Source organism: Hyperolius riggenbachi, chromosome 6 (assembly GCF_040937935.1).
Source record: "Hyperolius riggenbachi isolate aHypRig1 chromosome 6, aHypRig1.pri, whole genome shotgun sequence".
NCBI lineage: Eukaryota > Metazoa > Chordata > Amphibia > Anura > Hyperoliidae > Hyperolius > Hyperolius riggenbachi.
Genome location: NC_090651.1, coordinates 60,391,101 through 60,415,707, shown reverse-complemented (window position 1 = coordinate 60,415,707; position 24,607 = coordinate 60,391,101). Strand labels below are relative to the sequence as shown.

General features: G+C 47.3%; 1 protein-coding gene across 1 annotated transcript in view; it reads right to left on the bottom strand.

The window, feature by feature from the left end:
* The window catches only part of PSMA4 (proteasome 20S subunit alpha 4), a 30,779-nt gene extending 7,755 nt beyond the window's left edge, over positions 1-23,024 (bottom strand). Inside the window, exons 1-8 of the mRNA XM_068239389.1 lie at positions 22,918-23,024; positions 20,209-20,279; positions 17,901-17,943; positions 15,241-15,403; positions 12,699-12,776; positions 5,495-5,583; positions 4,603-4,733; positions 467-590 (exon numbers count right to left, since the gene is read on the bottom strand). Coding sequence (XP_068095490.1) covers positions 467-590; positions 4,603-4,733; positions 5,495-5,583; positions 12,699-12,776; positions 15,241-15,403; positions 17,901-17,943; positions 20,209-20,211 — 631 coding nt within the window. The 5' untranslated portion in view covers positions 20,212-20,279; positions 22,918-23,024. The remainder of the gene's footprint in view (positions 1-466; positions 591-4,602; positions 4,734-5,494; positions 5,584-12,698; positions 12,777-15,240; positions 15,404-17,900; positions 17,944-20,208; positions 20,280-22,917) is intronic.
* Between the last annotated feature and the right edge of the window lie 1,583 nt (positions 23,025-24,607).

Here is a 24,607-nt window from a genome sequence, read left to right as displayed (position 1 = left end):
GTAAGTGCCCTGCACAGAAACAAGTGGCAGACAAGCAGTAAAGTGCGCTGTTCATGTAAAAGAGCCATAACACTTTTGCTGCTGGATTACAAATGATATGAATTCAACACTTTCTGCTGAACAAAGTAATCTTTCTCCAGAGACAGGCTTTACCCCTGGTGCTACAACTCAACTGCCAGAGCTCGCCAGTATGGGGACCGACCGACCTTACTAGATATACATATGTGTTAAGGAGCAATGATAGAGAAGGGCGGAGCTCCTCACAGCTATATTCCGCTAAGCAAACATTTTTCTCTCTGAGAGATTGCAGGCATATATTGGCAATTACTGCAGGTCCACGTTGGTAAGTTTGATTTGGAGAAATAAATGCCGTGAAGTAAAAAAATTATTGTATCGATATTCGGTACATTATCCGATGTGCGACATGAAGACTGCTTCCCTTCTAGAAAATGGACATGAGAGTCACCTTTCTCAGCAGACAGCTTGCTGACATCCATGGTCTTGTTCAGGACTTTAACAGCCAGAGCCAAAGCCGATTTCAGACTCATCTCACCCTCCTTGTAATCTTGTTTCAGCATCGACACAGCGGCCTGTGCAAAAAAACACATCCTTTTGAATCGGCAACGTTTTTTTTTTTTTTTTTTTAAATCCGTTTTATTTTAAAAGCAAAACTGAAGCAACTGTCAAAAACAAGCCAGATACCTATGGAGTGGGAAGGCTCTGGATCTCATTGAGCCTTCCCAGTCCTCTCTCCGTGTCCTGATTCCCTGTTCAAATTTGCAGCCTCCGGGAGCCCTCGGAAGCACTTCTGTCCCTGAACGCTTCCAACGAGGCGTGGCTCTGTACTGCGCATGCACGAGTATGGAGCCACTGTCTTCAGAAACACAACTGCTTCCAAAGCCTGCAGAGGATCACCAAAGGCGGTTTCCACCAGTTGGTCAAATATCTTCAACGGAGGTGACAGGGCTGGAACGAGGAGATGGAGAGGACAGGAAAGGCTCTAGGAGTCCCAGAGCCTTGCCTCTCCATAGGCGAGTATCTGGCAGTCACTTCAGTGTCATACATAAAACAGTCAAACACAAAGTGGAATATAACATCTAAACTCTTCTAATTAAAAGAATGTGTTACACATTATTGAGTGCTGTCCTTATTATATTACTGATAATAAAGTAGAATAATTACTTTCATGAGGTGAGTATATTACAAAGTATTTCATCAGGTTAAAAAATGTTTTACAGCGATAAAGTTCAGGGTCTCAAATTATTCCCAAGCATTCTTATACCCCTCTAAGAACAGAGAACAGTTTTTCCATTTATAACACCCCATTCACACTAGTGGATGATTCCTAGCACAATACAAACTTAATGGCAGTGATCTCACTGCCGTAACTGCCGCCAATCGAGGGCGATTCACAATTAGCATCAATCGCAAAACACATTGCTTGCATTATTCCGTGATTCTAGAGCGATCGCGACACAGTACTTAAAGAAAACCTGTAACCAAAAGGGAAGCTTCCGGATCCTATTGAGGCTTCCCCCGTCCTCCTCGGTCCCACGGCGGCGGCGATAAAGCTCCCTCAACAGGGGGGGATGTAAAGATTTACCTTCCCTGCTCCAGCGCAGGCACAGTATCGTCTCTCCTCTTGGAGAAAGGTGGATATAGCCGATCGCTGTCGGGCCACTCTACTGCGCAGGCGCAAGTCTCCTGCGCAGTAGAGCGGACCCGACAGAGATCAGCTATTTCCGCCCATCTCCGTGCGGAGAGCCGCAACAGCGGCCCCGCTGGAGCCAGAAAGGTAAATAAATCTAGCTTGTCAGGCTTGTCGAGGGAGGATTCCCGGATACTTTGTGGGAGCCAGCGCTGGAATGTCTGCAGCTACGAGGGGGGGGGAAGCCTCATTGGGACCCTGAGGCTTCCCGCTCCCGAGGTGAGTACCGCCCAGGGGAACTTTTTTTGTTAGAGTCTCTTAATAAAAAAATAAAAAAAACACTGCTCGCAATCGCGAGAGTGTACAGTGATTTTACTGTGCTAATCGCGGTAAATTCACCCGCACAAAAAGTTAGCGTATTGCGATTGCCAGTGTGAATGGGCCCTAAAGTTTCTTTTACCAGAGGGATCCAATTTTTTATTACAGGGAAGACTTCCAGTGTAACAATCTTTCCAGTGTAACAGAATTACAGTTTCATGAAGTGACAGTTACTATACAATATTGAATAACTAATTTATTTAGCGCGCTTAACTCAAAAGCGTTACCGCTACCAGAGCTAGTTATATGGATTACAAGACCACTGTTGCCCACAATGTTTGTATCAGTTGCCCCCTCACTGAAGTAATTAAAACACTTGAAGCAGAATATTTATGTAAAAATATATTCCTGTAGTTATATACAAAGAATTTACAATAATTACATAGAATAATTAGCATTCTAATAAATAAATAAATAAATAAATTAAAAAAAAAAAGATACAGAAGGAGAGTATTGGTTGTCAAAATTGCATTTGCAAGATATAATATTTAAACGAACGTCTCCGGATGGGAACTGACACCGAACGCTTCTCTGGTTGACTGCAGAGAAGCAACAAGTATCGCCTAAATGTGATGCCGCCAGAAGCCTGTCAGAACCCAGCCTTATTGAACTTATATTTATTTTATTTTTGTATCCGTATCACACTGACATCCTTTGTAGCGTTGCAGAGTACAAACCAGACAATGGTGAGAACAGATACATACAGTGGGTTATAAAAGTATTCGGCCCCCTTGAAGTTTTCCACATTTTGTCACATTACTGCCACAAACATGCATCAATTTTATTGGAATTCCACGTGAAAGACCAACACAAAGTGGTGTACATGTCAGAAGTGGATCGAAAATCATACATCATTCCAAACATTTTTTACAAACAAATAACTGCAAAGTGGGGTGTGCGTAATTATTCGGCCCCGAGTCAATACTTTGTAGAACCACCTTTTGCTGCAATTACAGCCGCCAGTCTTTTAGGGCAGAGTTCCCCAACCCTGTCCTCAAGGCCCACCAACAGTACATGTTTTGCAGAAAACCACAAACATACACAGGTGAGGTAATTAGTGTCTCAGCAGAGCTGATTAACTACTGCTGCGGATTTCCACAAAACATGCGCTGTTGGTGGGCCTTGAGGACAGGGTTGGGGAACACTGTTTTAGGGTATGTCTGTACCAGCTTTGCACATCTAGAGACTGAAATCCTTGCCCATTCTACTTTGCAAAACAGCTCCAGCTCAGTCAGATTAGATGGACAGCGTTTGTGAACAGCAGTTTTCAGATCTTGCCACAGATTCTCGATTGGATTTAGATCTGGACTTTGACTGGGCCATTCTAACACATAGATATGTTTTGTTTCAAACCATTCCATTGTTGCCCTGGCTTTATGTTTAGGGTCATTGTCCTGCTGGAAGGTGAACCTCCGCCCCAGTCTCAAGTCTTTTGCAGTCTCCAAGAGGTTTTCTTCCAAGTTTGCCCTGTATTTGGCTCCATCCATCTTCCCATCAACTCTGACCAGCTTCCCTGTCCCTGCTGAAGAGATGCACCCCCCGAGCATGATGCTGCCACCACCATATTTGACAGTGGGGATGGTGTGTTCAGAGTGATGTGCAGTGTTAGTTTTCCACCACACATAGCATTTTGTATTTTGGCCAAAAAGTTCCATTTTGTTCTCATCTGACCAGAGCACCTTCTTCCACATGGTTGCTGTGTCCCCCACATGGCTTGTGGCAGACTGCAAATGGGACTTCTTTTGCTTTCTGTTAACAATGCCTTTTGTTCTTGCCACTCTTCCATAAAGGCCAACTTTGTACAGTGCATGACTAATAGTTATCCTATGGACAGAGTCTCCCATCTGAGCTGTAGATCTCTGCTGCAGCTCGTCCACAGTCACCATGGGCCTCTTGACTGCATTTCTGATCAGCGCTCTCCTTGTTCAGCCTGTGAGTTTAGGTGGATGGCCTTGTCTTGATAGGTTTACAGTTGTGCCATACTCCTTCCATTTCTGAATGATCGCTTGAACAGTGCTCCATGGGATGTTCAAGGCTTTGGAAATCTTTTTGTATCCTAAGCCTGCTTTAAATTTCTCAATAACTTGATCCCTGACCTGTCTTGTGTGTTCTTTGGACTTCACTGTGTTGTTGCTCCCAATATTCTCTTAAACAAGCTCTGAGGCCCTCACAGAGCAGCTGTATTTGTACTGACATTAGATTACACACAGGTGCACTCTATTTAGTCATTAGCACTCATCAGGCAATGTCTATAGGCAACTGACTGCACTCAGATCAAAGGGGGCCGAATAATTATGCACACACCACTTTGCAGTTATTTCTTTGTAAAAAATGTTTGGAGTAATGTATGATTTTCGTTCCACTTCTCATGTGTACACCACTTTGTATTGGTCTTTCATGTGGAATTCCAATAAAATTGATTCACGTTTGTGGCAGTAATATGACAAAATGTGGAAAACTTCAAGGGGGCCGAATACTTTTGCAACCCACTGTATATTGTTTAACACACAGTACAATGAAAACATCCAGTAACCCTGTGGTAGGAAATGAAGGCATGATGAGAAGAGTATACATACCGCACTGTTATTGCCAATACATGTGGCTTTCCAGCCACCGTAATTCCCGCTGGGGTCGCTCTGATACAGCTGGAATCCATAGTGCTTGTCCCAGCCTATATACAGGAGCGATACGCCAAACGGCCGCTTTCCTGTTACAGAAAGGAGAAATTACACAGATTACACACACAGATGCAAAGGAGATTCCCACATGTGTCTGAACAAGGAACCAGCCATGACCTTTAACCCCTCCAAAGAATATTAAAAAAAAACAGAATTTTATTGCCGTTTGTAACCATTCTTACAAGACAACTAGGGCAGGAATATAAAAGGCAACACTAAAGCCGGGTCTACACGGAGAGATCCGGCGGCTCGATTAGCCGCCGGATCGACTTTGCCGCATCCCCGTGTGCTTCGGATTCGATGCCCCCTCGCCCCTGCCGGCGCCGCTTATCTTACACGCGGGGAAGGAGCAGGGAATCGGCCGCGGCGAGATGGGACCTGCGGCTCGATTGAAAAGACACATTGTGCCGTGTAGACCCGGCTTAACAGCACTGAAGTAGAAGACTTAGATACTTTGCCTAATTTTATTGTTATCAAGGAAGGGGGGGGGCCTTCTGAAGTGGTGATAACATTATCTTTTGTTTACATTACTTTGTAATTTGTAAACAGATAATATATCTGTATGGGTAATAAAAAGTAGGAGAACTACATTAATAGCGTTCAATTAGCCTGGAAAGCTGTAACAGCGTCAGCCTTGGCAGCTCCCAGTCAGACCCCCCCTAAGCTCTGAGTCATATACATGGCCCACGCTCTGTTCTAGTAGTGCCCCAAACTTGTCCCCTACATCATCTAAAACCTCATGTTTTACTGGGTATTCCTGTTAAAGCCTAGATGTATCTGCTCATCTTACCTCCGAATTGTGTGTAGGCTTGCTTAATGTCGCATAGAGCTGTCACCAGCTGTTCACAGGGGATGGGTTCCTGGTACTGGAGGAGATACCTGCAACACAAGGGGGGTCAGGACAGAATTATGCTTTACATTCCAAGACTTACAAAATACATAGTGAATGCAGCAGCTCCGCTCAGCTATAAAAAGCGTTGTGGACACAAGCATGGAGATCATGGCTGGTAAGTGATATATGACTTACACCACTCTTAACATGAACCTGAATCCTGTCTTTCTTAAAACCTCCTTAGTGGTAACTTCGAGCTGGATCCATGGGAGGTGTGTAATGTGCAGGGCTGCTGCAGATCTAGCGGTATGATTTTTTTTTTTTTAGGGTCTAACAGCTTGTGAAAAAAATTGAACCGCTTTCAGACAGTACAATCCGGATATAATCATATCGCTAGGAAGGTTAAACCAGGGCTGTGGAGTCAGAGTCGGGGCAATTTTGGGTGCCTGGAGGCGGGAAAAAATGCACAGACTCCGACTCCTAATGAATTTAAACTGTAATTAAGATAGAAAATATGATAAAATATTCTATTTCTCAGATAATAGTTATCATAAATAATTTATACATACAGTAATAGCCGTGCTTAGTGTGCTTAGTCCACGAAAATGAAATAAACCAATCAAAATTAGTTACTTGTGCTGCTTCAATAAAGCAGTCCCCGTATTTTTAAAGTCAGATATACATATCTGATTGTGACTGTATATATGATGTGTACACAGGAATCTCTTATATATACTAAATAACATCTATGCTGTAAGAATAAAGCCTGATGTGTAGCTGTGTCACTAATAGAGATGGTCAATGAGATGGAAATAATTCTGCGTTGATGCTTATTAATGCAAATGTATGCACTCTCTTTGCTCATGAAATAAAATAATTTGATATGTTAAAATTTGGTTTGGTGACTACGAATTAAATGGTACCTGAGACAGATGAAAAGTTTTATACATACCTGGGTCTTCCTCCAGCCCCCTTCAGGCTAATCAGTCCCTCGCTGTCCTCCTCCGCCACCTGGATCTTCTGCTATGAGTCCTGGTAATTCAGCAGTCTGGCCACGTGCCGCTCCTACAGCCAGGAACATTCTGCACCTGCGCAATAGTGCTGCGCAGGTGTAGTACGCTCCCGGTGGCGGAGTGTGTGCATGTGCACTACGCCCGACTGGCTCAAGTACCTGGAATCATAGCAGAAGAAGGTGGCAGAGGACGACAGCAAGGGACTGATTAGCCTGAAGGCGGCTAGAGGAAGCTCCAGGTATGTATAAAACTTTAATTTCATCTGTCTCAGGTTTACTGTTACACAGTAGTACTATACTCTACATATGCACTCCCCACAGAGCTGCAGGGAATCCACTGAGAATGCTGTGCACATTGAACACAGAGGTGTTGTCTGTCACCCATAAACCTTGTTCAGATTGTGCATGAAGAATGTGTAATAGAGGAAGAATCTCCTCATTCCCCTGCAGAGTACCAGCACATCACTCTTACATGTACCCACAGTTACATTGCCTAGGGCCTGATAGATGTTCTTTGTTCCAGTCTGTACCTTTTACAAGTACTCTTACCAAGGACTAGTTTTAGTCTATGACTAAAGGGAATAAATATGTCAGTCTCCATATCCTTTTAACTTCAGTTGTCTTTTAAAATTCCTAAGCGTTGGCAGTTAAGAGACGAATTTCATGTTACATACTTTCAATCAACAAGATTGTAATATGCAAATTAGAGGAGTCGAGGAGTCGGTGGAATCCTAAACTGAGGAGTCGGAGTCGGTGGATTTTTGTACCAACTCCACAGCCCTGGGTTAAACTAGGAATAGGGAATACATACTATCCTTGCAGCTGCAAGCTTGGTGAAAGGATTCTGGGTCACATGACTGACTTTTTCAAAAGAAAATATCTATGCAACACTGCGCATCAAATATTTAAATTAATGGCATGATTGAGTAATGGCATAGCCCTCTGTTCTTTTCTGAGACTTACTAGAAATCGCCCTCAAAAAATGCTTTTTTTTTTTTTTTTTTTAAGAGTGATGTTGCCACTAAAAACGTCGATTTTCAGAGCCTGCAGAATAGGAATGCAGGGCCCAAATTGCTCCAAAATGCTACAGGCAGCAAGATTGGCGGCGGCGGCGGCAGAGAGATCACAGTTAAAGGGGCACTACAGCGAAACACTAAATTTTAAAATATGTGCAAACATATACAAATAAGAAGTACATTTTTCCAGAGTAAAATGAGCCATAAATTACTTTTCTCCTATATTGCGGTCACTCACAGTAGGTAGTAGAAATCTGACAGAAGTGACAGGTTTTGGACTAGTCCATCTCTTTATAGGTGATTCTCAGGGATATATTTATTTTCAAAAGCACTTAGTGAATGGCAGTTGCTCTGTCCAACTGCCAAAAAAAACTGTAGCAAGCAAGAAGGCTGGCCAGCATTCTTGTTTAAATCCTTTTTTGGGAATATCTTTATAAAGAATAAAAGCCTTGCTGAGAATCCCCTATGAAGATATGGAATAGTCCAAAACCTGTCACTTCTGTCAGATTTCTATTGCCTACTGTAAGTGACAGCATTATAGGAGAAAAGTAATTTATGGCTCTTTTTACTCTGGAAAAATGTACTTCTTATTTGTATAAGCAATTCAAGGTCGGCTGGCACACCAGTTCAAAGTTCCAAGCAGTTTTATTGTATGCACAACATGACAATTGTTTCGGGGCCACGGAGGGTCCCCTTCATCAGATAAAGTGCAGACATACCAACCATCTTATTTGTATAGGTTTGCACATATTTTAAAGGCTTTCATTAGTCTACAGCAGTGATCTGCAAACTTGGCTCTCCAGCTGTTAAAGAGAACCCGAGGTGGGTTCTAAGAATGCTATCAGGACACAGAGGCTGGGTCTGCATATACTGCCCAGCCTCTGTTGCTATACCGAGCCCCCCACAGGCCCCCCCTGCCCCCATAAATCATCAGCCGAGCTGTTGACACACAGCATGTCTTTTTACTTCTGTATCTGTCACTCTCCGCCGCTCCCCCGCCTCCTCCATAGCTCCGGTCCCCGCCCGCGTCCCTTCCCTCCCCGCTGATTGGAGGGAGGGGACACAGGCGGGGACCGGAGCTATGGAGGAGGCGGGGGGGGGGGGGGGGGGGACGGCGAGAGTGACAGATGCAGGGGTAAACAGCCGGCTGTGACATGCTGTGTGTTGACAGCTCGGCTGATGATTTATGGAGGCATAGCCGAGCGGGGGGGGGGGGGGGGGGGGGGGGGCTCTGTGTGCTGATAGCATTCTTAGAACCCACATTGGGTTCTCTTTAAGGAACTACTAGTCCCACAATGCATTGCGAGGGTCTGACAGCCACAGTCATGATTCATAAAGACAAATGCATTGTGGGACTTGTAGTTCCTTAAGGGCTGGAACCCACAGGAGCGCTTTTGGCAGCGTTTTGGCAGCACTGCGATACGCTAGCAGTTTGCCAAAACGCTGGGCTAATGTTAATGGATAGGGCAACTTCCACAGGAGCGTTTGCGTTTCCCAGAAACGCAAACGCAGGACCTGCAGCATTTTGGGAGCGTTAGCGCTTCAATGTAAAGTATTGAAACGCTAGCAGAAACGCTCAGCAAAACCTAAACTGAGCGGTTTTGCTAGCGTTTTGCGGTTCAGCACACTAACAAAATGAAAAATAATTCACAGGACCAATCAGGATAAAAACGCAAAACACAAAACGCTAGGCACCCGCTGGGCAAAAAAATACAATGTTGCAAAACACAACCAAAAACGCGCATGAATCCGCTTGCAAACCGCTCAGACAAAACGCTAGCTGTTGCATTTTGCGTTTGCTGATTTCAGTGGGTTCCAGGCCTAACAGCTGGAGAGCCAAGTTTGCAGATCACTGGTCTACAGCTTTGGGAATCGTTGGCGATTCCTCAAAAGCACAAATAATGTCTAAAAACGGTCCAGTGAGTCCCGGGCCTTACAATGAGAAGTCTGGGAAGGTAAATTAAAGCTTAAATGAAAATGAATGTAAGCAGTCAGAAGTAGGGATGAACAATGATATGCACATTTTCCAAATGTATGCAAATATGAACATTTGTATGCAAATATAGGCAGCTTGACAATGGACCAATCAAGTCCCACCCAGGTTTAAATTGATTGGTCCATTTTCAAGCTTACAAATATTTGCATACAAATTTACAAAAATTGCACGTCATTGATCAGCCCTAGTCAGAAGACAGAAGAACTCAGAAAAGAGCATTCACAGGCTGATATCCTCACCACCTGTCAGATAACACAACAGCAGAGAAAGCCTAATGCTGGGCATACACGGCTCAATTCTGCCGCTCGATTCCGTGCCCGATTGTTTTCCGCGTTCGATTCTGCGGGCGACTCACTTATCTTCCGCTCGATTTTCTTATCTTTCCCCATTGTCCTCCATGCAGAATCGAGCGCGGGATCGATCGGGCCGGAGATCGGACATGTCGGAAATTATCTATTGAGCCGTGTATTCCCAGCATAAAGGTGCACAAACACACTAATGGCTTCATTTTAATTTCCCAGACCAGGATTGAACTCGATCCTGTGGGTGATGTTGCCGGGCCAGAGCCGTATAGACTGGTCACTAGGCAACAGTCAAGCAAGGCATGTTTCTATGAGGAAGGGAGGAGGGACAATGGTATTGGGAAGGACAGGTCAGCTTCCGCGGGTGGGTAAGAACAATTAAAACTGCTACAAATTATTGCTTAAAGTGGACCTGAACTCTTGCACAGGACACAACGAATACAGAGAGAAATGCACCCTCTGCGCTTTTAGAGAGAAGAGCCTGTCTAATTCACCCTCATCTGTAAGTAATCACAAGTGTAATTTGGTCTCTAAGCTGTCAGCACAGAAATTCGCCAGTCGCAGCTGATATGTAAACACAGGATGTTAACACTTTCCCTGCTTCCATGAAAACAGGAAGTAGACACTGCAGATTTATTGCAGGAATTCTGTAAGCTGTGACAAATACATTTTTTTAAAGATTATGCTGTTGATTATCTTTTAGAGCATAGAGGTAATTCAGGTCTGCTTTAAAGATCTGGCATGCCTGACCATTAGGCAACCTTGGAAGACACCTCTACTCAGGACCGGTCCCGCCCATGATGCCAAGCGAGGCAACCTCCCCAGGCGGCAGAAGTCTGAGGGCACCATCAGGAAGTGGAGAGTGCCTGGCTATACTGGGTGCAACTGTACCTGGCTAACCTATACTGGGTGCAACTGTACCTGGCTAACCTATACTGGGTGCAACTGTACCTGGCTATCCTATACTGGGTGCAACTGTACCTGGCTATCCTATACTGGGGCAACTGTACCTGGCTAACCTATACTGGGGCAACTGTACCTGGCTAACCTATACTGGGGGCAACTGTACCTGGCTAACCTATACTGGGTGCAACTGTACCTGGCTAACCTATACTGGGTGCAACTGTACCTGGCTAACCTATACTGGGTGCAACTGTACCTGGCTAACCTATACTGGGTGCAACTGTACCTGGCTAACCTATACTGGGTGCAACTGTACCTGGCTAACCTATACTGGGTGCAACTGTACCTGGCTAACCTATACTGGGTGCAACTGTACCTGGCTATCCTATACTGGGGGCAACTGTACCTGGCTAACCTATACTGGGGGCAACTGTACCTGGCTAACCTATACTGGGGGCAACTGTACCTGGCTAACCTATACTGGGTGCAACTGTACCTGGCTAACCTATACTGGGTGCAACTGTACCTGGCTAACCTATACTGGGTGCAACTGTACCTGGCTAACCTATACTGGGTGCAACTGTACCTGGCTAACCTATACTGGGGGCAACTGTACCTGGCTAACCTATACTGGGTGCAACTGTACCTGGCTAACCTATACTGGGTGCAACTGTACCAAGCTACCAATAATAAGGGCAGCTATACCTGGCTACCCACCTATACTGAAGTTGTTTTTCTGGGGGTTCACTGCAGCTATAACGTGCAGTGCAAATTGTCGGGTGCTGTGCGATCATTCCAATTCGGAGGGAAGAGAGGGGTGGTGAATCCGCACAAGTTTGCCTCAGGCAGCAAAAAGTCTAGAACCGGCCCTGCCTGTAGTCACACTAGATTCTAGTCAGTCGAGAACCCACTAGCTTGTGTAAGAACAGGCAATGATTCAGTTGATATTATCACACAGCAGGAGTTAATTAAAACCAGTACAATTAAAGTGAACCTAAGGTGTATGCGGGCATTGGGAAGCCTCCTTGTGGCGCTCCTGGATAGTGCTAATGCAGCATGAACTAATTCCCGCAGGGCAACTGCTTTGCGGTATTGGTTTTTGACCCTGCATCATTTAGCATGCGAAAGCAAATGCATATTTGCATGAGAAATGCCTCATGATAAGCCAATTAAGCCAGATTTATCAGGGTTAAACTTGGTGTTTGAGCATGCACAAATTCTCTTGTGGTGAAAAGTTTAATCTTTACCTAGGTTCCTAGTTTCCTGTGTCCTCCTGCACCCCACCGTTGCTGCGCATGGACCTTTATCCGGCAAGAGCTTGTCTGATATATTCGAGGCCACGCCTCATCCCCCCCCGTGTATGTTTATCCACAAGCTGCTTCTTTCACAGTACAGCTGTGCTCATGCAAAAAGGGGAGCATGGCTGCAAACTGAACGAGGGTCCCAGCCAGGTGCGGTAGGGGTCAAAGTGGACGTGGGAAGCCCCCGGAGGATTCCCTCTTCTTAGGTAAGTATTATTTTTTATTTATAAAGCGCCAACATGTTCTGTAGCGCTGTACATGGTACAAAACAAATATTGGGGAATATACAGCAGAAATTCAAGACACTAAAGTCATGGCATCCAGTAATACAAGTGAGATATCACTAAAGTTGGTACACGTTCATATTTCGTAAATTACGGAAAAATAACAAACAATAGGAAGAGGTCCCTGCCCTTGCAAGCTTACAATCATAGTATCTGAGGTTTGCTCTTTTAGTTCTACTGAGGCATCCAGAGGAATAAAGGACCCTTCCAAACAGCTGAACCTGTTTGTTCCTGGTAGCTGGCGACATCAGTACGTCCAAAGATGGAAAATGAACAGCTGGACAAATCACTGCAGAACGTTTAGCCCCGATTCACAAAACATCCCATTAGCATTCTGATTTCTCTCACCTTTGAGCGATTAGCCGCAGCTCATTTGTCAGTACGTTGGCATCAGAGGTAATTCCGGCAACACTGCACGCCATGTCACTGTAAACAGACACAGAAGTTTATATTCTGCTCTTACTGCCCCACCGGATGCCTGATGGAAGGCTTGCTGAACGTAAAACTCATTAATGTTTATATTGCTCACTGTGAAGTGCACTGTACTATGGAATGCATGGAAAAGATGCATATCTTGGAGAATACTTCTACTTCTAGGTTGTGGAGGACAAGGAATTTCATAGCTTTCATAATAGAGACATTGGCCTCAATTCACTAAGATCATGCTGGAGATAATAAGGCAAGAGAGTTCCTTAAGTTACCTCCTCTGTAGTTAAGTTAACTCCTCTGTAGTTAAGTTACCTCCTCTGTAGTTAAGTTACCTCCTCTGTAGTTATTTTCACATGCAGTTAATTAACAGCCTGTCTTTAACTCTGGAGTTATTTTAAGGATTGAAGAGTTAACTTAAAGACAGAAGAGTTAACTTTAGGTTTGCCTGAGGTAAAATGTTTCCTGAATACTACATGCCTTATCACCATGGTAACAACTCTAGAAGAGTTATTAAAGACAGGAGATAATCTTAGTGAATTGAGGCCATTGTGTTTGCTACTTCTTTAAATTTATTTAACCACTTCCGTACCAGCAGTCTCTGACCCCTTAAAGGGAACCTAAACTGAGAAGGATATGGATTTTTCCTTTTAAAATAATACCAGTTGCCTAACTCTCCTGCAGAGCCTGTGTCTAATACTTTTAGCCACAGCCCCTTAACAAGCATGCAGATCAGGTGCTCTGACTGAAGTCAGACTGGATTAGCTGCATGCCTGTTTCAGGTGTGTGATTCAGCCACTACTTCAGCCAAAGAGATCAGAAGGACTGCCAGGCAACTGGTATTGTTTAAAAGGAAACATCCATATCCCTTTCAGTTTAGGTTCCCTTTAAGGACCAGAGACTGCTGGTACGGTAAAACGCTGCTTTCAGACTAATCGCCGCACATACCTGCCGCTCTTTCAACGTCGCCCCATCGCCTCAGCCCCTCTCTCTGCCGTCTCTATAACGGCAGAGTGCTGACAGCCGGTCAGTTACCGCTTTCATTGCCTCCTGATGCGGTCTATCAATGGGAGCCAACGTGATTGGCTCTCTCCGTGATCACGCGGTCAGGAGCCAATGAAAGTGGCTCCTGACCTGCTTAGAGTGCTCTGCCGTCTTATAGATGGCAGAGCGAGCGAATTGCGGCGAGATCGGCGGTATCATGCAATTTAGCAGGACGTGGAATCTACCTCCAGTCAGAGCGGCAGCACCACCTGCTGGACGTAGATTCATACTGCGTCGGTCCAGAACCAGTTAAAGCATACCTGAAGAGGCCCAAAATAATAATAGAAATAATATAAAGATATATTAAGCATATTCAACAAGGTTTAGTTGAAAATGCTTTTGTGACCATTAGTGTAAGAGCGTGACCGCGCTGTGCATGTGTAAGTATGGTCCACTCTTCCAGAGTAGCATGAAGTCGCTCATGCATGCATTGCCTTTTTCAAGCCGCAGCGGTGGGCACCAGAAGGGTCTGGGAAGCCTCTGGACTATCCAGAGTCTACCACCACTTAGGTGAGTATTTATCTTAACACAACGGCGGAAAAGGAGGTACCCAAATTCAATAAAACACTAATAATAAAGGTGTCTTACCCCGATCCTCGGCTAAACTACCAGACCCAGCACTGAAATTTAGTCTGATGAAGCGAGACGTATGAACTCACGAAACGTGTTTTATTGAATCTGGGTGACTTTTCCCCCATTGTGTTTAAACCCCTCATTCTGGGGGGTGACCCCCTGTTGCATTCTTAGCTAACGGACCCCTGGTCATGGTTTTTAACCAAGAGAGTGGCCATCGTACAAGAGAGATCCTGTACCAGTGTGCAGATGGTTATTCGCCAAAAGCCTTCATTGGATGGTTCCCCATCTTGCAACCTAATTTTGTGTGTACAACAAAGTGTGCATTTGTCATAAAAAACTGGCCTGTCTGCCTACTAACCACACTAGTATACGGACAGATGCAGTCTGGGCCATGCCCATGTTTCTCGCTCAGTGCTGTATGTGTACTCTCCAACTTTATCGACACCACGGAACGGTTAACAGGCACGCAGGGACATCCATCCAGCATCTGCCTGTATACTAGCAGTGCGATTGTTCTTCAGTCACACACAGTGTGACGAGCGTACAATGAGGCCTACATCACCATGTAAGCCACACTGCCAGAGTGCTGTATTGCAAGAGCATCTCCTGCGTTGCCCCGAAAAAAAGTGTTGCATCACACCGTGCCCAATGTGATAGCCCCATAGGGCTATTCTTGCTTCTACACTGGTATGCGACTCAACGGCACAAGTGTGAAAAGAGCCTCAGTGTTTGTGATGGTGAACAGGTACACCAGAGCCCTGAAAGCTAGAGTACAGCCTGAGCATCTGACAGTAACGGCTATAACAGGTTCCCTTTACAGCTACTGAACAATCCCAGAGCTTACTCGTTCAGCTTGTAGATTTTCTCAGAGAAGAAAACTTCATCCAGCAGTTTGTGGATGTTCCGCCTTTCGGCTGCAAGCAGGACTCCATCATTGGCTAAAATCCCCAAGCAGGTGCCGGCGTGTCCTATAGCTTCCATGGCATATTCCACCTGGTACAGGCGCCCTGAGGGAACAAATAGGTCAGGATAGGCTGGCTGGAAGGCACAAATCAGCAGCTCACTGATGACTCATGCCAATGCTCAAAGTGTATCAGGAGCGCTGTGCTGCTCCTCCTTCCGCAGTCTGATGGCTGCTGTGCAGCAACGTATAGATGACAAAATCACATCTTCACTATGGCCATGCATAAAAATGTATTTAAAGAGACACTGAAGTCTTTTTACCTTAATTTCTTATCCAGTCAGCATCAGCATTAAATCGTAAGCAGATCCTGAGGCAAAATGAGTGATTTATTGCTTAGAAATAGACCTGCAAAGTTCCACGACATTGCAGGTCATAGATTGTGCTGCCCTGGGGAGGCAGAGCTTTGTGCTGTAGCTCTGCCTCCTATCCTGTCAATCTCCGCCTCTCCCTGCCCCTCTCAGTGAAAGAAGACTGAGAGGGGCGGGGAGAAGCGGAGATCGACTGTAGAGGAGGCAGAGCTACGGCACACAGCTCTGCCTCTTACAGGAAGGAGAAGGATGTGAGCCCTGGAACTTTGCAGGGCTATGTCTAAGCCATAAATCACTTGTGTCGCGGGGATGCAGCGAATCTGCTTAGGGTTTAATGCTTATGCTGACTGGATAATAAAGTAAGTTAAAAAAAGAGACTTCAGTGTCTCTTTAATGCTTTAAAAGCCTCAGTTCAGGGGCTGCACATCTACCGATAAAATGCTCTACCACAAGGGTTTAAAAGTTGAAACTGGACAAAAGGAAAACAGAGAGAAATGCACCCTGTATGTTTTTAGAGAGAAGAGCATGTCTGATTACCCCTCATCTGTGACTAATTCCAAGTGTAATTTGAGCTCTCAGCTGTGTCAGCACAGAAATGTCAGTCTTGGCAGACACAGCTAATGTGTGAATACAAGATGTTAACCCTTTGTCTGCTTCCATGAAAGCAGGAAGTAGATACACTGCAGATGCATTGCAGGAGTTCTGTAACCTTTAGCAAAGAAATGTTGTTCTGTGAGGGTTATTATGCGATTTATCTTTTAGAGCAGAGAGGAAGTTCTGAGTTCAGATCGGCTTTAACTAATATTTTGATTTTTCATCTGCCCTGTGGTCAGTTACTGCCACTGAGAAGTTGTTCTTGTCAAATGACAGCACAGATTGTGTTTTGGCAAACTCCTCAGAGCCCCTCCACCCCCATTCTCCTCCGCAAAGCATAAGCAGGTTTGAGCGACTGCGTGGCCACACCTCCTCACACTGGGCGGAATGGTGACTGACAGATTGGCCACACCTCCCCTCCCAGAAGGAATTACTCCTCCAGTAGAAGGAGAAGAAAAAAATGGCATGGTGATGAACACATGACCATGCTGCAAATGCAAAAATTAAGGTATTTATCAACATTTGTACACATTCAGTGGTATGTGAAACAATTGTTGGAAGATGAAAGGCACATCTTACATAGCACCGATAAATAGGGTTTCAAGTTTACCTATCTTAATACAAAAAACTGGAGCAGAAAGGGCAATCAATCAGAATCCTTGTTTCAGTCAACAAAAGTATTGGTTAATTTAAAGGACAACTGAAATGAGAAGAATATGGAGGCTGCCATATTAGTTTTCTTTTAAACAATACCAGTTGCCTGGCAGCCCTGCTGATCTATTTGGCTGCAGTAGTGTCTGAATAACACCAGAAGCAAGCATGCAGCTAATCTTGATAGATCTGACAAGAGAAACATCAAATCTGCATGCTTGTTCAGGGTCTATGGCTAAAAGTATTAGAGGCATATGACCAGCAGGACAGCCAGGCAACTTGTATTGTTTAAAAGGAAATAAATATGGCAGCCTCCATGTCCTTCTCGTTACCCCCTCTAATACTTTTAAACCCTAAACAAGTATTTGGATCAGCTAGTCTGAATGAAGTTTGACTGGATTGGCATGCTTGATCAGCGGATGAAGATCAGCGGACGCCAGGCAACTAGTATTCTTTAACCTGTTAGCCGTTGCAAACGAGATATTTCATTTGAAAACTGCTCTGCAAGTTAAACCTCTGCTGGCAAACCTCATTTGGCTGCCTAGTGCCTCCCACCCACTGTGCATACCCTGCCAGGCTAGGGAAGGTACATTTCCCAGCGGCAAGAAACATTTGTCCCTGCAGCCAAATAAAATTTTATTTTATTTGGCTGCTAAAAAGTTAAAGGCAATAAATATGGCAGGCTCCACATACCTCTCACTTCAGGAGTCCTTTAAACACCTGCTCCACATGGGGCAGTGAAAAAATAGCTGTTGTATTTAGAGAGGATATTATTTCACAAACCAACAATACACACATACAGCCAGCAGGTGGCAGTGTTTGTCATTAACTCATGGAAAGTCCCTTTAGCAATGGAAACCGCACATTCAAAGTGAAAGAGAAAGTAACCTCGGGAGGAAAGGCAGATGCATGAGAAAGCAAAAAATAAAATACAGATATAATCCGATATTCCTAACAGAGCACAGAGAAAGAGCTGCCAGGACTCACCCTCTGGGGAGAATATCGTGGTCCTGGAATCGTATCTTCGAGACTGTCATGAGAAAATTCAAAATAAAGTGTCAAAGTAGGAATAATATGAAACACATACGTCTAAGTCAGTGGGAATCCTAAGATATAGAAGCCAGCAGTGGTACACTGAGAAAGAGTTCCCCCGCAACCAGAGCACTGGTGGAGTGGCAAGACCCTTTATTACTGCCCATTCCTGACAAGTTGTTACTGCTGAATAGGGTGGGTGTGATGTCCCCTCATTTCCTGCACACAGAATGGACTTTTATGGCTTTAAACTAATCCTGAGCTAAATCTCTTATTCAAAATAAGATAGTTAACCTAAAGAGAGGGAAGCCTCAGGATCCCATTGAGGCCCCCTCTCGGTATATCTATTCCTAAATAAACTGTACTGCATTTCAAAAAACTAATTGCCATGTTTAATTCCTTTACTGCTGTAAAGATGGCTACTGAGTATGCACACCTAGGCAGCCGGCAGCACCATGGAGTGTGCACGCCAAAGCAGCCGGCAATACCACTGAGTGTGCACGCCGAGGCAGCCGTCACTACCACTGAGTGTGCACGCCGAGGCAGCCGGCAATACCACTGAGTGTGCACGCCGAGGCAGCCGGCAATACCACTGAGTGTGCACGCCGAGGCAGCCGGCAATACCACTGAGTGTGCACGCCGAGGCAGCCGGCAATACCACTGAGTGTGCACGCCGAGGCAGCCGGCAATACCACTGAGTGTGCACGCCGAGGCAGCCGGCAATACCACTGAGTGTGCACGCCGAGGCAGCCGGCAGCTCCATTGAGTGTGCATGCCCAGGCAGCTCCACCGAGTGTGCACGCCCAGGCAGCCGGCAGCTCCACCGGGTGCGCACGCCCAGGCAGCCGGCAGCTCCACCGGGTGCGCACGCCCAGGCAGCCGGCAGCTCCACCGGGTGCGCACGCCCAGGCAGCCGGCAGCTCCACCGGGTGCGCACGCCCAGGCAGCCGGCAGCTCCACCGGGTGCGCACGCCCAGGCAGCCGGCAGCTTCACCGGGTGCGCACGCCCAGGCAGCCCCACCGAGTGCGCACGCCCAGGCAGCCCCACCGAGTGCGCACGCCCAGGCAGCCGGCAGCTCCACCGAGTGCGCACGCCCAGGCAGCCGGCAGCTCCACCGAGTGCGCACGCCCAGGCAGCCGGCAGCTCCACCGAGTGCGCACGCCCAGGCAGCCGGCAGCTCCACCGAGTGCGCACGCCCAGGCAGCCGGCAGCTCCACCGAGTGCGCACGCCCAGGCAGCCGGCAGCTCCACCGAGTGCGCACGCCCAGGCAGCCGGCAGCTCCACCGAGTGCGCACGCCCAGGCAGCCGGCAGCTCCACCGAGTGCGCACGCCCAGGCAGCCGGCAGCTCCACCGAGTGCGCACGCCCAGGCAGCCGGCAGCTCCACCGAGTGCGCACGCCCAGGCAGCCGGCAGCTCCACCGAGTGCGCACGCCCAGGCAGCCGGCAGCTCCACCGAGTGCGCACGCCCAGGCAGCCGGCAGCTCCACCGAGTGCGCACGCCCAGGCAGCCGGCAGCTCCACCGAGTGCGCACGCCCAGGCAGCCGGCAGCTCCACCGAGTGGGCACGCCCAGGCAGCCGGCAGCTCCACCGAGTGGGCACGCCCAGGCAGCCGGCAGCTCCACCGAGTGGGCACGCCCAGGCAGCCGGCAGCTCCACCGAGTGGGCACGCCCAGGCAGCCGGCAGCTCCACCGAGTGGGCACGCCCAGGCAGCCGGCAGCTCCACCGAGTGGGCACGCCCAGGCAGCCGGCAGCTCCACCGAGTGGGCACGCCCAGGCAGCCGGCAGCTCCACCGAGTGCGCACGCCCAGGCAGCCGGCAGCTCCACCGAGTGCGCACGCCCAGGCAGCCGGCAGCTCCACCGAGTGCGCACGCCCAGGCAGCTGGCAGCTCCACCGAGTGCGCACGCCCAGGCAGCCGGCAGCTCCACCGAGTGCGCACGCCCAGGCAGCCGGCAGCTCCACCGAGTGCGCACGCCCAGGCAGCCGGCAGCTCCACCGAGTGCGCACGCCCAGGCAGCCGGCAGCTCCACCGAGTGCGCACGCCCAGGCAGCCGGCAGCTCCACTGAGTGCGCACGCCCAGGCAGCCGGCAGCTCCACTGAGTGCGCACGCCCAGGCAGCCGGCAGCTCCACTGAGTGCGCACGCCCAGGCAGCCGGCAGCGAACTGTCATGTTGAGGTTTTTGTGCTACTCCTAATCGAGCTGATCTGAGCAGTCTGACTCTGCCCCGGTATTTTCCTAAAAAGTGATAGAAACTCACCATTGTACACGAGGTTTAGGCTCAGCTTTTACACTCAGATGCTCCTATCTCCTGGCTTTAGGCAGAAAATCCTGTATGGAAAAAAAATGACATTACAAGACATCAAACACAACTGCTTTTTTCAATACAGCAACATGTAAGAAATAACCAATAGGTGCTTCAAGCTGGGGGTACTTTTACTGGGTGGGAGAGGAGATCAGGCAGAGCAACATGGTGCGGTCATCCTAGGGGCACTAGTAATTAAGGTGTAGTCACGATACAAAGGAGATCAGGCAAAGTGCAGTGTCACGCTGAAGTTAAAAGGAGACAAATCAGAAAGGGGAGAGAATGAGAAAAATGCTGTCATCAGTTCCCTTATATCAAAAACTACAAGAAAGTTGATATTACTGATCACCTCTAGTAGTAGTGAAGAGTGAAAAGTTCAGGCAGTGCAGTGTCATTGTCAAGTGGTAGCTGGTGGAGGTGGTAAGGCAAACCGGTACAGTACATGTCCTGCTGAGGGTGGCAGCAGTGAGAGGGAAAGATTACACAGGGGAGAGATGATAGAAGACAGAGGACTGTCATGCTGCAGCAGCACTGAAAGGGAGAGAGGATCAGGCAGTGGTGTCATCATGTGGAGTGTTATGGTGGGGTTGTTAAGTGGATAAGTGAGGTATGTACAGTGCAGCAGCTAGGAGTTGTAGCATGTACAGAATATTAGTGAGGACAGTGCAGTGTTGTGCTGAGGGAGTAGAGGTGATATAGGGAGGATCAGGGCAGGAGTGTAGTAAGTAGTATCATTGTGTGGGTAGTATTGGATAGGTATGCACAGTGTAATATGAAGGGTAATGTAACAGGTACAGAAGATTAGGCACAGCAGCACAGTGTTGCAGGATGGGGGCAAGAGTATAGTAAGTAGTATCATGGTGTGGGTAGTATTGGATAGGTAAGGTATGCACAGTGTAATACCATGAAAGAGAATGTGGCAGGTACATTAGGCACAGCAGCAGTGTTGCGGTGAGGGAGTAGAGGTGATCAGGACAGGAGTAGTAAGGGTACTTTTCCATTAGCCGGGCACATCCACTAGGTGGCGATAACGGAAAAGTACCGTAGTAAGTTAGTAAGTAGTATCATGGTGTGGGTAGTATTGGATAGGTAAGGTATGCACAGCGTAATACCATGACAGAGAATGTGGCAGGTACATTAGGCACAGCAGCACAGTGTTGTAATAAGGGAGTAGAGGTTAGCTGGATAGCGTACCGGTGTGGCTGTTACTTTTGATGTGGGATTTGAATCCCTGCTCAAGCCAGTATACAAAATAGTAAGGTGTCTTTGGGTAAGGCTCCCTAATGATCCTGGAGGCCAGAGGAGCAGTGGCTGCAGCCCTGAGGGGACTTTTCTACTATGTGCAACCAACATTTTCCACTTGCTGAGACTACGCTATGAAGCCCTTGGGAACACTGTGCGATTTCTCAGGCTGCGATCCATTTTTGAAGCGGATTACAGCTAGTGAAAAAGGGCCCCGAGTCGCTTGACGTCCACCAGGAGAAGTATGATTAGCTTATCATGTCTAGAGGTGACAGAGGAAGCTGATCAGGCAAGGTGTAGTGAGTAGTATCATGGTGCGGTCAGTATTGGATAGGTAAGTTATATACAGTGTAGCATCTTACTGGATGTTGTAGCAAGTACAGGAGACTAGGAGGGACAGTGCAGTGGTGTGGGGAGGGAGTGGAGCTGACAGAGGGAGATTGGGCAGGGTGTAGTGAGCAGTATCATGGTGTGGGTAGTATTGGATAGGTGTAGTGTAGCATCTTGCTGGGGTTTGCAGCAAGTACAGGTGATTGGGGAGGACAATGCAGTGGTGTGATGAGGGAGCAGAGGTGACAGAGGGAGTAGAGGTGACAGAGGGAGTAGAGGTGACAGAGGGAGTAGAGGTGACAGAGGGAGGTGATCAGGCAGAAGTGTAGCGAGTGGTATCATGGTGTGGGTAGTAGTGGATAGGTAAGTTATATACAGTGTAGCATCTTGCTGGGGTTGCAACAGGTACAGGAGACTATGGAGGACAGTGCAGTGGTGTGGGGAAAGGGTGGAGGTGATCAGTCAGGGGTGAAGTGAGAAGTATGGTTTAGGTAGCATTGGATAGGTATGCTATATACAGTGTTGCATCTTGCTGGGGTTGCAGCAGATACAGGAGATTAGGGAGGACAGTGCAGTGTCTTTATACAGAAGCAGTAGTGTCAGGGAGAGTGGACAGAGCAGTGTCATAATTGAGAAGTACCAGTGACAGGGGGGAGGGAGTCAGGCAAGGTGTAGTGAGTAGTATCATGGTGCGGTCAGTATTGGCCAGGTAAGGTTATATACAGTGTAGCATCTTGCTAGAGGTTGCAGCAGATACAGGAGATTAGGGAGGACAGCACAGTGCAGTGGTGATGGAGTAGAGGTAACGGGGGGGGGGGGGGTGATCAGGCAGAAGTGTAGGGAGAAGTATCCTGATGTGGGTAGTATTGGAATAGGTAAGTTATGTACAGTGCAGGGGTGGTAGCAGGCACAGGAGATTATGGAGGACAGCACAGTGTCGTGATGCAGAAGTGGAAGTGACGGGGGAGTGGGGAATCAGGTAGGGGTGTGCAGCGTCATGCTGGGAGTTGTTGTACTTTCAGGCACAGCAGGGGAGGTCACTACAACTCGGTGCTATGGAGGTCTATGGCCCCCCCCAGCCCTAATACTCACCCCGGTGTTGCTGAAGCCTGATGGGACAATCAGCCGGCTGCTCCTGAATTACCGCACACTCACCAACATGGCCGAACGCGCCTGCGCACACCAGCTTCTCCTACCCGCAGCGTCATACTGGGGGGACGGGAGGCTGAGCCGCAGCGGCCATCTTTAAAATGGGAACAATAGAATTTTGTCCCAATCTGTTAGCAACGCGGAAATCGTATGAAGAATGAGGGAGGGACGCGTAACGTTATATATATATATAGTATATTCTGGCATATAAGTAGAGTGACCAGATTTTTGTGGGTCCAACCTGGGACAGGGAGGGGGGGCAGCGGGGGGGACTAGGAGTGCGCATCGATGAAGACAGGGGGGGGGGGCTGCACAATGCGGGCAAACATTACACCAGAAAATTAACGCAATGCGGGCAAACATTTCCCCAGAAAATAAACGCAATGCGGACAAACATTTCAGCAGAAAATTAACGCAATGCGGGCAAACATTTCCCCAGAAAAGAAACGCAATGCAGGCAAACATTTCCCCAGAAAAGAAACGCAATGCGGGCAAACATTTCCCCAGAAAAGAAACGCAATGCGGGCAAACATTTCACTAGAAAGTAAACGCAATGCGGGCAAACATTTCACCAGAAAAGAAACGCAAAGCGGGCAAACATTTCACCAGAAAAGAAACGCAATGCGGGCAAACATTTCACCAGAAAAGAAACGCAATGCGGGCAAACATTTCAACAGAAAAGAAACGCAATGTGGGCAAACATTTCACCAGAAAAGAAACGCAATGCGCAGAGGCAAACGCAGGATTTTTAAGGTGGGGATTCCTGAAAGGTCCAGAAGCACTTATGTCCCCGAGTGCTTCCAAATACAGGTGGCTCCATACTGCCCATGCACAAAAGTGCGCTGGCGTATTATGGAGCTGCCTATCTTTGGAAGTACTCAAGGACATAAGTGTTGTTTCTGAGGGCTTCTGGAAGCAGCAAATTTGAACAGGGGACAGCGCTGGAACAACTCCCCGAGAGAGGAACGGGAGATAGACTTACTAGTTTGGACAATTCAGTGGAATATGTCACATGTCACATAGCGCAAGCAATACCCATATGATGCAGGGATATATGCATCTGCGGAAGATGGCGGCGCTATATAAATACTAAATAATAATAATTTGCCTCACCAGGATTGCACTTTTATTTAGCTTTCCTGTATGACAAGAAGACACAGCCAGCCAGCACTAGGGGAAGAGGGAAACAAAGGTGAACGAGGGAGGGCTGGTGCACACCAAGAGGGCTTCTGAGCATTTTTCAAATCAACATTGATTTGAAAAGCGCTTGGCTAATGTTACCCTATGTGGGTGTTCCCACAGCAGCGTTGTGATCTTTTCAAAATCGCAGGTATACCGCATGTAGCATTTTTTTGAGTGATTCATTCAGAAATCGCTCTGAAAATCGCACTCACTAATTGCTAGCGATTGCTATTGTGATTTTGGCGTGCATTAGCCCAGAGAGAAGAGGAGTGGAGAAAAATTGAGAATAGCCTGAGATGGAGCATTATCTGTATTGCAGTCCCACATCACACAGAGGCTACTTGCCTGTAATAGGTCTCATGTCCCTGCTGGTCTCTCACACAAGTCAGAAAGCAGCCCTCCTGGAGTCTAGGGACTGTCAAAAAATGTTCACCTTGTTTAACAAGATGCA